Genomic DNA, 14,478 nt, shown 5'->3' with positions numbered 1-14,478 from the left:
TTGCCCGAATGACTGAGAGCGCCTCCCCAGGCTCCCCCGCCGATGGGATGAACAACATGCAACTATCCGAGACAACAGAAGAAAGGTGCGAGTCAGGAAAAGAGTCAAGAACAGCGAAGTCGTTACCTTTCTCCTTGCCAGCCGATGTCGTGGTTGTCGCCGACTTCCCCTCCAGGTTCTTCTCAGCGGTCAGCTGCTGTGCCCGAGCCAGAGCAGAGGTCCCCGGCGCCACAGTAGCGTTCCTGGCGCTCTTCCGCACGGCAGTAGCAGGAGTCGTCTGCGCGCTCTTGTAGTAGATGGCCTTCGAGCGAAGACCTTGGGCAAGAGGCGTCGCCACCGCAACCTCCGACCTCAGGTCCCCGACCGCGACCGCCCCCTGCACCTCCAGCTCCTCCCCCTCGGACTCCTCCACCGTCTCCACCTCCGACTCGCCCGCCGAGCGTCTCGCCACCTTGGCCGGAGGCCCCTCCGCCTGCTGGCTGTCCTCGACCCAAGAGGCCAAGGGGTCCGTGAGGTGAGAGTCCAACTCCCCAGACTCAAGCGACTCCTCGATAGCGCCAAGGGTGCCGCCGTCCGCGACCGAGATCTTGGAGGCGTCAAGAACGCGCAAGGAGGGGAGCACATCCGACGAGGCCGAGAGGTTGGACCCGTATTGATCCAGATCAAGAGCGGTACCCAGCGTCACTCCCACAGATTTCGAGCCCGCCGGCCCCGAGGCACCCCCGGCCAAGGGAGGGGGATCAACACCCTTGCCTTTCTCTTTGCCACCCCGGCGAGAACGATGTTTGTTCCATTCACTGTCCGAGGAAAATTCATCAGAATCCTCATCCCTGTCCGTGCGAGGTGGAGGCGGCGGAGGGCCCTCTGGCCCCGCCCCGGGAGTACCTCTCGGTGGCGCCTCCGCCTGAACCCCAACAGTGTACCCTTCTCCATTGACGAAGACCTGCACCGAACCCTTGATCCGCTCCGGATAGCGGCAGTGGAAGCGCATGCGGATGGGCTCGTGCTCACATTTCTTGATGGAAAGCTCGTCCACGTCAATAGGCCTGCCAATCATGGTAAACGCCGCCATGAGGCGATCCTTAACCAGTAGGTCCTCCGGCACCCCTGTGAGGCGGACCCAAGTGGAAGGGAGGATGAGGCTCGGCCTTGGCGCGAGGAAAGCTTCCCGAATCTCAGTGTCGGTCCTGCTCAGAGGGAGGAACAGCTTCCCACTCCCGGTGCTGAGCTTCAAGGTCTGCCGAGTGGGGAAGACCACGGAGAACTCCGAGTCGGAGAGCTTGCGAACCTGCCAGTCCCACAGATCGTCCACGAGGTGTTTCAGCTCATCAGACAGTTGATCCTCAGAAAGCGGGGCTGAGCTGAACTTGATGACCGCCGCAAAGACCTTGCCATTGCCCCTGCCTCCCCGCAGCGGCTCCACATCTATGTTGTAGAAACCGCCACCAGTGATGGCATGTCCCATGGTCTCCAGCCGCAACCCTTTACCCCTGGACGGGCAGTTCGCGGACGAGTGCCCCTCCCCGGAACACACGACGCAAAGTGGGTCAAAGGAGCAGTCAGATTGGTAGTGACCCTCGCGACCGCACTTGAAGCACTCGCCCGCCGCCGGAGCCCCTGTCCGGGCGGGGGCTTGCTTGGATTTGCCTTTGGCGGGTGGCTGTCCGTCCCCGGAAGCACCACCGGCCACCTTCTTGCCCTTGTTCTTCTGCTGCTGCTGCCCGCGCGAGTTGCCCCGCTCACCCTGACCTGGCTGTCCCGAGCCCCTGCTCGAGTTGCCGTCGGAGCGGCGGTTGGCCAAGGCCTCCTCCCTCCAGCGTTGCTCCTCCCACCAAGGAGGCGGAGCTCCGAAGGAGCCGAAGTCGCCCCGGCCGCGGTCGAACCCGCCAGCTCCACCCTCCTGCCAGCCGTCTTGGCGACCGGGGCCGTCGAGGTAGCGGTAGCCGCCCCCGTCCTGGCGTCCGCCGCCGCCGCCCTCAGGCCGCCCGCCTCCACCTTCAAGCCGGCCACCACCTCCGCCGCCTCCATCTTGCCAGCCCCCACCACCACCATCTTGGCGCCCTCCACCTGCACGCCCCCCTCCAGCACCACCATCCTGCCGACCCCCGCCGCCTCCTCCCTCAAGCCGCCCCCCTCCGCCACCATCCTGGCGACCGCCAGCCGCGCGCCCGCCCGCATCTTGCCGACGCGGCCCCGAACCCTCCTCGAAACGGCGCTTGCGCCCCTCGTCGAAGCCGCCCGCCATGACCACGGTCGCGAAGGAGCGAGTCAACGGCGTCGGATCAGGGACGCGGCGAAGGAGACGGTGGCGCGGCGCGGAAGGGTCTGAGAGCCGCCGCCGCACTTCAGATGGCCTAGCAGGGAAACCTAGCTCTGGCTCGGTGCAGCCCGACCGGAGCCAGAGCCACCTAAAACGGGGGAGCGTGCAAGGGCCTGGAGGCCTGCTAGGACGGCCCAGCGGACCAGGCCGCAGGAGACCAACACCGGTCCCATCAGGTGGGCTGGCCCAATCTGTCACCAGGCCCACCGAAAGAAGTCCCCCACCCTCAAGCCCATTGGGAGTGGAAGACACGTCACCCTGGGACAGCGGGTCCCACCTGTCCCCCCGCAGCCCGCTCCTCCGATCGAAATCCCGCAGCTCGCTCGTCGCCGGATCTGCCGGGGGGGAAACCGACGAGGTCGTCGAGGTCGTCGGCACAGCGCGCGGCCGCACCGCCGCCGGCGCCGACCCAGCGCACCGGACCTCACCTGCCCCGCTCAGGGCACCACTCCACCGGCCATCCCCCAGCCTGCGGAAACGCGGAGGAGTGGAGCAGAGGAACCGCGACCCTCTCCCGCCGGGAGCAAAGGCTGCACGCCGCCGGTGACGGAGGGAGCCCCCGAGCTCCGCCGCCCTCGCGATGAAGTCGCCCAAGGTCGCCGCCGCAGGACTGCGCCGTGGCGAGAGCCCCTGCTCTAGATCGGACCCCGACTCCTCCTCCGCGCCGCTGGCGGCCGCACCACCCTGCTCCTCGTCGTCGTCCGAGAGACCGGCCAACGCCCAGAACCTGCCGCCGCCTGACCCCGCCCCTGCGGAAGCTACCGCCGGCCCAGCTCCGGCGCCGCACGCCGTCGACGGCGGCACCGAAGCCATACCTAACCCAAAATCGCCTATCTTGTCGCCAGAGCCCATAACCTGTTTCCCATCCCCCCGCCGAACCTGCCGCCGCCTGACCCCGCCTCTGCGGAAGCCACCGCCGGCCCAGCTCCGGCGCCGCACGCCGTCGACGGCGGCACCGAAGCCATACCTAACCCAAAATCGCCTATCTTGTCGCCAGAGCCCATAACCTGTTGCAAGCTCACACTTGCAACTGAAAAAACTCATTTGCAATTTAAGTAGCAACTTCTATGTGCGTGAATAGGCGATGCAGTCCTGTGGTGTAAGACTAACCTAGTTCTCTGCTAGCTGAGAACTACCAAATCTATTTTGAAAAAGAAACAAAGAAAGAAAAAAGGGTTAGTTGTTCTATATGCCTGTGTAATGTACTTGTCGTCGATACCAGTGGATGCTTCGGTCGCCGTCGTTGTTGTCACGGCCGGCCGGCGCCGGTTATTATATCAGTGTCACAGGTTTCACGATCACCGGAGGAGCTCGAGCGCCTTCTGGAGGACGGGCCTGAACCTGGCGATGTCGAGGCGGACGTCCTGCTTGCCGAGATAGATCTCATCGACGAGCGACCAGCTCTGATCGTGGATGGGGCCTGGGTCCATGAACACCGGGTGGCTCCTCGGGTACAGCTCCGACAGCGTGCTCTCCTCCGCCGTGATGTTGTACTGCAGGTACCTCATGTTCATGTCCCTCGGCGGCACCCCGTACTCGTCCATGGCCAGCGCCTCCATCCGCCCCAGCGGCACCACCTGGACCACCACAGCGTTCATCGGCAGGAACACCAGGTTCGTCAGCCCGGAACCGTGCACCGCCAGCATTGCGTCGAACGCGTTCACCGTCGCCGACGCGTCCGCCATCCGCGCCTGCCCGCTGTCGTCCACGACCGCCTCGTCGTCTTGTTTCTTGGCCGGCGTCATCAGGTCCGACGTCGTCACCTCGAACCCGACCTTCTCCGCGGCGGCCACGATCTCCTCCAGGTTCATGAACCGCCGCTTTGACCGCCGCGTGATGATCAGCAGCCGCGGCCGCCTCCTCTCCTCGTCGTCCTCCTCCGTCCGGATGGCATGCTCACGGGGCAGTGAATACCGCCACATGAGGAACCGCTTGAAGTCCACCATGGACACGTTGTTGGGCGAGCGGCGAGGGTCGATGCTCAGGTCCTTGTGACTCTTTAGCCCGACGGTCACCCGCCGATAACAGTGCACCCGTGAGTCGCCGTCGAGGTCCACCGCCTCGTGCCGCGTCAGCCCGTCCACGATCTCGCCGTACTTGCCGAACCACCACGCCTGCTTCTGCGTCACCAGCAGCTGCACCTCGCGCCCCAGGTGGCGCGTCGTGATGAAGAGAGGGATGATGTTGTCGTTGAAGTCGTGGTAGTAGTTGCCGCAGTACCCGCCGTTGGAGTACACCACGGCGGGCACGTCCTCGTGCATCACGTCGCACGCCGGAACCTCGTCGGCGGATGCGAGCCGCACAGTGAACTCCCTGATGCCGTTCATGATGCGTGACTCCCCCTTGCGCGTGTACGGCTTCATTTTCCAGCTCGTAGCGTTGGCGGCGACCCACGTCGAGTTGGGGCCGAAGACGTCCCGGGCGGTGGCGCCGCGGCCAGGGGACACGACAAACACCTCCGACGTGCTTCCCCGGACGCGGATGGCACCGGCTATCTCGCAGAAGTCGGACCTCGTGCTGTTGAAGTCGCAGTTCACTTGTGGCTCCGGGATGAACTCCTCTGCATTGCACAAATTCACATCAGAAATCATTTTTATTTTCATGATTTACGGAACAAATCAATCACACTGTATAAGATTGATTGCCTGTTGATGATATACATACCTGCCCGATTGAAGAAACTCCTGCTACCCATCAAGAATGATGGAAAAGGCTTGCCTGAACATTAAAATCTCAGGGTCAAATCCACATTTACATTACAAGAATCGATGAGCATTGGCATGCTACTGATGAGTTCACCCTTGAATCAAACATCGTAAGTTCATAACCATTTCTCCGATAAAACAATTCAATGCAATGCTATGCGAGAAAAGAATTTGGGGTACATACCTATCATCACGTACATAACCCCAGCGATGAGCAGCAGCAGGGGAAGGCTGCATGCAGGAGTTCCCCTGCTTTTCTTGAAGCTCTTGCTCCTCACAGGCATAGGCACCTTCATCTCTGCAGCTTTCAACCTCACAAAAACAGAGCTAGCTCCTATGCGACACTACTAATATCCCCATGGACTGAACAAGCTCTGAAGGCTCCTCATAATAGATAATATCATATAGTAGTATATGGCTATGTGTATTATACTATCTTCATAATGCACGGTATCATTGACTAGCATCATAGTCTTATTACCTTTATCGATTTGTAAATCTCAATACAAAATTATGTACATGGTCTATTTAATATTAACTTTTCTCATAATGTACTGTACGATAAGGTATCCACATGTGTTTTTTCGCCATGTCAGCATTTTCGTGAGATTAGGGTGCATGATGTACTAGTTAAAATACTAATACTATGGCTGCCTCCTAAAGGAAATCAAAATGGATACAATAATGTGGGATAGATAGGAAAATATGCACAGCTATGCCGGCAACATAATAATGTCAATATTTGTTAATATCGAAACTTTGCATGTTTATTTATTTATTAAACAACATTACATATGAGAAAAAAAAACCATCTCACGTAAAAAATGTCTACTCTCGCTTAAATGTTCGCTCCCACGGTGCTCCCCTAAGGTTGCACCATCTCTGCAACTTCTCTGCACTACCACTATCATATCAGATGAAAACTCCGCAGAAGAGAAATTCTGGAGGGCAAAGAAGCTTACCATATTTAATACTATTAAATAACGGTTTGGCTGATTCTTAGTTAACTGAAAATTAGGATGGAGCTCATTCAACTTAAGTACCGTTTGATTTGGTTTGCAATTCGTGTGTCTATGAGTTGCAAACCTTGCAAGTGAGTGGCAACTAATACTTTTCAGTTGCAAATAGGGTTGCAACTAAGTTTTTTCAGTTGTAAATAAAGTTGTCGATGAGTTGTAAATTAAAAAATAGTCCACAATAAAACATTGGTCATGTAGTACAAAATCGTGAGAATGATATTAGTTAACTGAGAATTAAACTAATTCTCAATTGAATGAGAATTAGCCACACCAAATCATGGCATAGCGGCTCAAATTAGGATTATGGAAGAACCTTTGTTGGTATTACAAGTCTGTTCCTTGGTATCTATTATTATTTTTTCGTTGGACATCTTCAAAAAATAATGAAATTATGACCTGGAAGAAAAAAATGTATGAAGATATATTTATGCATTTATATCTTTACAACATAATAATTGCTCCTCCATACATCCGGTATTGATTAAACAAACATGGTGCATGGGGTTCACGGAAAGAACCAATCATGGGGCATCGATCAAGCCGGTGCCAACCTAGGTCTCGTCTCGCCAACTGACACCAGAATTTTTAAATCGCGGTGCACATGTCTGTGATAATATATGTATCATATGGTTGACTACAAAACCTTTCAAAATATACCTTTTGACTAGCATCTCGTGTCAGACTGTCAGTTTGATTCTGCATGATTCCGTTGCCATTTGTGAGGTGCCACCTATCTTACCTTGCAACCTCTGGGTCGCTTTGCACCACGTGCATTGTTGTTGCCGCGATTTTTAATATTGTGATTTTTTTTTGCAAGCATCTATTAGTGTGATTGATTGTCTCCTCTGATGTTTTGTTTTTTGAAGCTAAACGTCCCAGGAGTATTGGAGCATATCGTAGACACACATATGCCTCCTTTGATGTTTTGTTTTGAAGCTAAACGTTCGAGGAGTACTAGCAGAGCATATCGTAGACCTGGCTTGGTACGGGAACAGGACGACCCGAGATCATTTGTGCATGCTAATGAGTGCAAAATACACTCATTTTTATTCTCGTTTAAACCGGATATTACTCACCATGATAGTAAGATTATTTCTATACACGTGTCACCAATCACTAATAATTTGCATAGATGTGTAAATCTATTTTGTTATTTATTTCCTATGCAGATATGGGCATATCATTGATGAAATGTGAGCAAAGCAAGGAATAATTACGAGATGAAAGTTGTCCCAAGTCAACCATCCTTTGAAACCAATCAACAACATGCTTAATGACGAGTTGTAGGACAGGAGCTCGCGATACTCGCCGCCATACCATATGTCGGTGGATCCGTACAATCGAATGGAGTATATTTTGTGAAGGCACCAGGTCATCAGAGGAACAGAGAAACACAAAACCACAAGTTCTTCCACATAAGCCAAATCTCCATCACCATCCATTGAAGCTCTTCCGCCGCCATAACCACTGATTTCCTCTCCATCTCCATCTCCATAACTATCTGCCCGTGCTATTGATTCCTCCACGATTGGAGATATTGTAAGAGTCATCTACCAAGGATTTTTAGAATGATGTTTATAATTGTTTATCTAATGATGTGAGTAATCGTCAAGGACTGAGGGATGGAGAATAGCCTCGCAAAAATGTGCATCTAATTGATATGGGATTGTTTGCGTAATTAAATAATCTAGATCCATTTATTTGTCTCTAGTTTTTGTCTTTATCTTTGTGCAGCAACTAGGGCGGCGCCCTTGGTTGGGGTGGTGGCGGAGATCCTCACCCGGCGGCGCCATGGCCGGCGGTGAAGAAGCAGGGCCGGCGGGTGGTGGACCTCAGATCTCAATCTAGGTACCCCTGACACCGCCACGTCCCTCTTCGCTGCGTGGTTGGGCCGGATCCAATGGGGGGATCGACCCTGCTCGGCCGTCTCCTTTCCCAGTGCTGGTCTAGCCTCAGGGCTGCTGGTAGAGTTTGGTGTGGCTGCTTGCAGGTTTCCGGCGGGTGGCGTGGTTGCTCACATGGCTTGAATAAAGGTCGTAATCCTAGGGTTCTTCTTTCGCGAAGATGAAGACCTTCCGGATGCCGATCCTTCTTCATCTAGCCGGAGTGATGAGTTTCGGAAGGCGCCGTCGGCGAATGGAACAATGCATCTTTTGCCTAGAGTTTGTTGGATCAGGTGGTATTCGATTGCGCACACCCATGCTTTTATTCTGACCATTTGGTTCTGGACGGAGCGGCGCGAAGCTCTGTTATGTGTTGCCATCAGATGGAATTCCGATCATGGTGAAAATCAGAGGCGGAGAATATCATGAAGGTCGGATTAGAGGACTGGCAATGGAGGTTCGAGTCTTTGTGATGTTGAGGGACTTGCTTGGTGTTCTGGTTCTCTCAGCAGCAGTATGCAAGTGGGGGCGGCAGCACATGCGAAGTTCAGAGTTTTACCTTTCAGGGTAAAAATCCAAGGCCTGGCCTTAATTGATTGTGCCTGGCAATGACCTTATTGAAGGCATTGTTTGAGAGCGAGGACTATCTTGCTTAAGATCTTTAATCGGGCGACAGCGGCGCTTGTGCACTGTTTCCTTTCTTGGTGGCGACGCTTTTGGAGAGTCTAGAGTTCAGGTGTTGTCTTGGTGGTGGATGTATTGTTGTTGCTATGGCTGAAACATCGTAGCGGGACTTTTTTTTCTTAGTTTTCTTTTAATTTTTTGGTTGGGTGTAGCGCGTAGTTGCAGAGACTGAATGTAATTGATATCTTTTTTATATTAATATATTCCCTTTATCGAAAAAAGTTTTATCTCGATCTTAGGACTTATCAGGTATCCGACACCCTGAAGATCGGTAAAGGTAAAGGTGCAAGTGGATATGAACTTAACAGCTCTGCGCAAACTTAGATAAGATTTGGGTAGTAGGCTAGCTAGGAAGTGACACTTTAGGGATGAAAGGTGATGTCATAGATCTTAATACTTTGCTTTGTTTTCTCTTAATAACAAGTGGGAGTCCCGCACAAGTAGGTTGAGTAACGATCAGACCATTGAATCCCTAGTGCATACGATTAGTAGACTATGGTGCTACTAAGAGACATCTCTCAGCTTTATCATGAATTTCCATTTATTCTCTAACACATATATGCATCATTTTTTCTTTTCTTTTCTCGTCAAAGTGTACCTCGTGATATTGACTATGACCTTGGATGACTCCTCTCTCGCTACAGTAACACAGAGAGGCGATTTTTGAGCTCGCCGGCCGATCCACCTCCTCGCCGCAGATCCGTCGGATCCCTCGCCCTCCGCCGGTCGCTCCGGTGGCGGGAGGGTGGGGGATCCCCGCCTCTCGTGTGTAGATAAGGTAGGGTCTGGTGGGTCTTCAGCTGGCGGCGTCGTGGAGGCGCGCGGAGGGGTCGTCGGCGATGCTTTTTTTTGCAGGCGTGTGTCCTCTCCGGCGACGGCGCTCCGAGGAGTTCCGTGGTGGCGCGCTTGCTTCTCTGGTACCCGCGAATCGGAGGATTCGTGCCGTACCTTGGTCAACGGCCAGATCTTGTGTGGCGATGGATCTGGGAAGAGAAAAATAAGGAGTTTGCTGCTCGCGTTGATCTCGTCGCTGGTGAAGATGGTGCAGGGCAGAGGCTCTTCGGAGCCGAGTGGCATCGACTTCCCGTTCGTGCAGGGGAGCCTCCCGATCCAAGGCGTAAGGGAGGTGGTGCGGCGGCGCGCCGGCGTGACGTTCTCGTCGTCGTCTTCGTCTTCGTCTTCGGGGTTCAGGAGGACCTACTTGTAATTTTCATCTTTGTCCTTGACTGTTCTGTAAGAACCGAGGTTTAATGCAATCGGGGCCTTTTCACAAAAAATAAACACATATATGTGCTTCATTTTATCTTTTTTACCTCATTTAAATGTGCACAAATGCAGGTGAAATCTTGGCCCTTTGCTATTTCTATCTATTTGTATAATCATGAAAAGATTCTTGTAAACAAGTGATTCTACAAAAAAAAAAATAGAAGTCTCGTTCGCAGTGATCTTACACCAAGCAACAGCTTCCTAAGATTCTATAAAGTTATGTCTCTAGGAAAAGAATATACTACATCCGTAATCTAGATCGAAGATATCAATTTCTTTTTGGTGTCGTTGTTGGAAAGTAATTTTCGCTACTTAAGGAAGGTCATTAAAGATTTTTTAAGTATTTTAATTAATATTTAAGTTTATTTATTTTTATTAGTTTATATTTTTCTTACTTGGAAAAACACCTTAGTTTGCCTTTTGTTCTTATCTGGAAATCCAAAATTATTAATTTATCTTTTTCTTGTTAGTTTAGTTTATTTGTTCATCTTTTAAGCAACAAAGGGTACGAAACACCTCTACTGCATCATTTTAATTTTATATAAAACATAGGTACAGAGAGTTTATGAAAACAAATGACAAAATGTCCACTCATTGTGATATGCCTTAATTGAGGCTAGGTTTGGCTTTATGCCTAACAAGCTCAATCAACTCATTGATAAATCTAAAACATTTATCCAGGTTAATATATATGCTGTCCATCAATGAAAAAATTGTTCTCCATAAACTCCAGCGTCAAACAAGAGCGCCTCCAACACATTGGGCTAGGCATATATTTGCAGCTTGGCATACACCGCGATTTTGGTACACAACGGTCAAAAACCTGCGATCAACTATATTGTATACTCCCTCCTGCTCAAAATAGGTCACATATAAAGTTTGTTCAAAGTCAAATTTTGTAAAATTTAATCAGGGCCGTACCTGAGAATACGGAGGCCCTGAGCAAAACAAGAAATAGAGGCCCTCAACATAATCATTGGCAACTAAGATGATTTTATATATACTACTCACTCCATTTCAATAAACAATGCGTCCTTGTTTTTCGTATTTTATCTTTGACAAAATATTAATCTATATCTCTCTATTTAAAAAGGATGTTTCAATTTTATCTAGATATACATGTATTTAGATGAGTTTAGTTTGTAGATACATGCAAGTTTTGATGAAGTTGAACTATATTTTTCAGGATGAAGTATATAAAAAATATTTGATATAAAACTGGTATCATTAGAAAGTATTTTCCAACACGATTCTAACAATGTTGCTTATGTATTATATGATCGTAATATTATTGTCCTATTTATTTGGTCAAGATTCACATTGAAATGTGTGTGCGTCTTATTTATAGGAATGGAGATAGTATGTGGTAAAATAAATTAAAAGAAGTGCATCATGTGAAAAAGCAATCTCAGAATTCAAATGTGCTAATTTTTAGTCGAAACGTGCCATCTTTCTAAAATGAATCTTCAATTAGGTCTTCATAAAAATCCTTGAGACAAAATATTAATATTCATTGGAAGAGTAACTGAATTAGCTGCACTCGCGATGGAAGAGAAAGAAAAGATACAGGTAAAGAGGCGTGGGTGGCTTGGGGGCTTTTGGAGTTAATGCGATTACAAATTTTCTAAGCACTAGTACTGCCTTAGGCTAGCCATAGTGCTAAGTATCATGTAGTAGTATCATGGTATCTCTATAGTGGGTGGTATCATGGAGTACTATCATAGATATGCTATATTTATTATTTTTTAGAATCTCAGTGTAAATTTGTGTACAAGATTTGTTAGGCATTAACTTTTCTCGTAATATGCACTATGATACGGTATGCACCTATGTATGATACGGTATGCACCTATGTTACTCTAATCTCCTATCTCCTCCTTAATTAGTTGCCACATCAATATTTTTGTGAAACCAATATGTATGATATTAGCTAAGATACTAGCACTATGGCTAGCCTTAATGGAGTATAGTACTCTGTAGCATCTCTCATCGAATTGATTGAGATCCAATTAAACAAAATAGGTCATTAGAGTACTAGATTAACTGGAGGCCCTCTAAAATAGGTCGAACATGTTGCACATGCATGCGGTAAGGCCCTGAATTTAACCATGTATATTGGTAAAAATATAAATATATACAATTAAAAATTAATATTTTTTGATTTTTCATGAAATATATTTTCATATTATATGTATTTGGTACAGTAGATCTTCATATTATTATCTATATTTTTAGTTAAAGTTTGCAAAATTTAACTTGCACGCAAAATCATGCACATCATAATATGGGTTGGAGGGAGTATAAGTTTTTTTTCTAAAATACCCATGGGCATCCATATTACATGTTACCTGAAATATAGGAAACTAGATGATTTCCCGCGCGTTGTTGTGGTAATTTTTAGACATATAGATGGGCGAAGTTAATAAGTGAAAAAGCTAATTTAGCCGTTTACTTATGGTGCAACGTACATGCTATTATTTGAATTGCATAGTGTAAGATATCATGCCATGCATGTACATGTATCTAGGTGGATCTATTTATACTATGATGTGCAATTGTCAAATGTTTACATATTTCCAATACAACAAAGAATATGCAGGGAAACCTTTCTAAAAAAGAAGTCATAGACCTTGCGATTATATAATGTATGCAACAAAAAAGAACTAACTTTTGGGTAAATATATACCTCTGCAATGATGGGAGATACAAAATGTTGTTGGAGTATAGATCTGTAGCAAGGAATCAAGAGCAAGACACCTGACAGAGAGGAAATCAGTTGTCACTCTTGCATGTTGTCGGGCTTAGACTGTTGATGCCTACAATACAATTTATTATTCTCCAAACTATTGTCTAGAAAATTATAATTCTGAAGGTTCCTTCTCGAAGTACATCTTTAGATCCACTGAAAGTCACCACAGGAATGGATAGTAGCCAATAACAACGACGTTCCATTAGAACAATGCAATAAATAATTTAATAGTTGCATGTTATTAGGTTCCTTAGATAGTTTCCATAGGCCTTACTGCATATCATGAAGTGTGAACATGAGAAAGCCATAATTTCAATCAAAATACATCTATTGCAGAAATGGATAGAAGACCTTTGTCATGGTTCAGGAAATGTTGGAACCAATCATCATGATGGAAACACACGAAGAGTCATAACCTCACTTACATTTCGTCAAAGGTATCAGGTTCTAGTATTCAACTGCAGACAATACACACCACTCGGAAACTGCAAGAAGTAGAGAGCATAGAATGGAGCAACCTGAGTGTGTATGGCGCAGGAATGTACAAACACTTCAACAACAGGAGAGTCACCAATCCGGAGGAGCAGCTTCCACGACCTTGCTCGCAAGACTGAGCGATTTAAGATAATAGGAGACTTGAACACAGGCATAGAAGTGGTATTAATGGTTTCATGGCCAATGCTTCACATGCATCGGAAGATGGAAGAAGGCTCAAAAAGCTGAGGGATAGTTGCTCTATAAAGAGGGCTGAGACGTTCCCAAACAACTCCTGGAATGCCTCCATCCGTTACTTGTCATGCAGCTGAGTGTTTCATTCACATGGAATTTTTATGCACAACCCATCAGTAGGGAACTGAATAGTGCACCTCTTTTTGGTAGATGAATGGTTGATGCCCTGTTAATAATTAGCATTGACAATTTTTCAAAGTGGAGCATTGCCGTTCCGGATGGGCATCTTATTTGCAGCCCAAAAAGCCACGACATCAATGTTCTAATTAGCATGTGGTGTGCAGGTGAAACGACTAAACATGCAGACAACAAATGCTGATGTGGTAGAGCTGCACAACGTGGCACACTACAATTGCTCTATAATGGTTGGTGAGGTGGACATCTTGCATGTTAAGAGAAATACTTTTAGTGGGTTGCTCTCATTTAGATACTAGATGATACCCCACGCTTTGCTGCGGGACTTCTTAAAAATAATATATTGCACAAAGTAAATGTTGGAATATCATATAAATATAGTGTCATAACATAAAAAGATTATGAAATGACAACAGTCTACAATTTGGATATAGTGTGGTCATAATCATGGTTTGCCAGGTTTTAGAGAGATAAAACTTAGATATAAATCAATGCATCAAATGATGACTTAGAACAATATACTACATCCGATTCAAGGAATAAGGTGCCCTCGTTTTACGTGATTTTCGTTTGACTAAGTATTACTTCAAATACATAAAGATTGTTTGTATAAAATTAATATCATTAGAAGTGCTTTTCAATACGAGTCCAAAGATACTAATTACATATAATATAACTAAGATTTTGTTGTTCGATTTTTATGGTCAAAGTTCGTCTTAAAATACGTGTGCGCCTTATTCCTTGGGATGGAGGTAGTATTTGATTTCCATCAACCTGATACAATTCAGCAAAATGCTAAACTCAACATGAGCGCCGAGGCTTCTACCAAAAGATGTTTTTTTTGTATGCACAATGACGTGTTCTTGGTTGCTGTTGTAGATAAGCTCATATATCTCATACGTGCTGAAAGCAAACCATAATAAACAAATATGTTTTTGTAAAGAAATTATCCGAGTGAAGAGACGACGTAAGGTAAAAATTGATCGGC

The 14,478-nt window shown here is 47.8% G+C and overlaps 1 protein-coding gene across 1 annotated transcript; it reads right to left on the bottom strand.

Moving 5' to 3' along the window:
- Positions 1 to 3,519: 3,519 nt before the first annotated feature.
- On the bottom strand, positions 3,520 to 5,342 carry LOC127312599 (beta-1,2-xylosyltransferase XYXT1-like). The gene is made up of 3 exons (XM_051343123.2): positions 5,210 to 5,342; positions 4,985 to 5,038; positions 3,520 to 4,880 (listed from the first exon to the last, which is right to left on the bottom strand). The coding sequence occupies exons 1-3, from the start codon at positions 5,319 to 5,321 to the stop codon at positions 3,619 to 3,621; spliced, it is 1,428 nt and encodes a 475-aa protein (XP_051199083.1). The 5' UTR covers positions 5,322 to 5,342; the 3' UTR covers positions 3,520 to 3,618.
- Positions 5,343 to 14,478: the final 9,136 nt, after the last annotated feature.

The sequence above is a fragment of the Lolium perenne genome, chromosome 7, assembly GCF_019359855.2.
Source record: "Lolium perenne isolate Kyuss_39 chromosome 7, Kyuss_2.0, whole genome shotgun sequence".
Classification (NCBI taxonomy): Eukaryota; Viridiplantae; Streptophyta; class Magnoliopsida; order Poales; family Poaceae; genus Lolium; species Lolium perenne.
This window is presented reverse-complemented; position numbering and strand designations above follow the sequence as displayed.

Bases quoted from the DNA above. Each gene is read 5' to 3' on its own strand.
- LOC127312599 (XM_051343123.2), bottom strand. From the start codon at position 5,321: ATGAAGGTGCCTATGCCTGTGAGGAGCAAGAGCTTCAAGAAAAGCAGG. The intron at 5,039-5,209 runs GTATGTACCCCA...TTTAATGTTCAG, and splicing joins GGTTATGTACGTGATGATAG to GCAAGCCTTTTCCATCATTC. The intron at 4,881-4,984 runs GTATGTATATCA...TGTGCAATGCAG, and splicing joins GAGTTTCTTCAATCGGGCAG to AGGAGTTCATCCCGGAGCCA.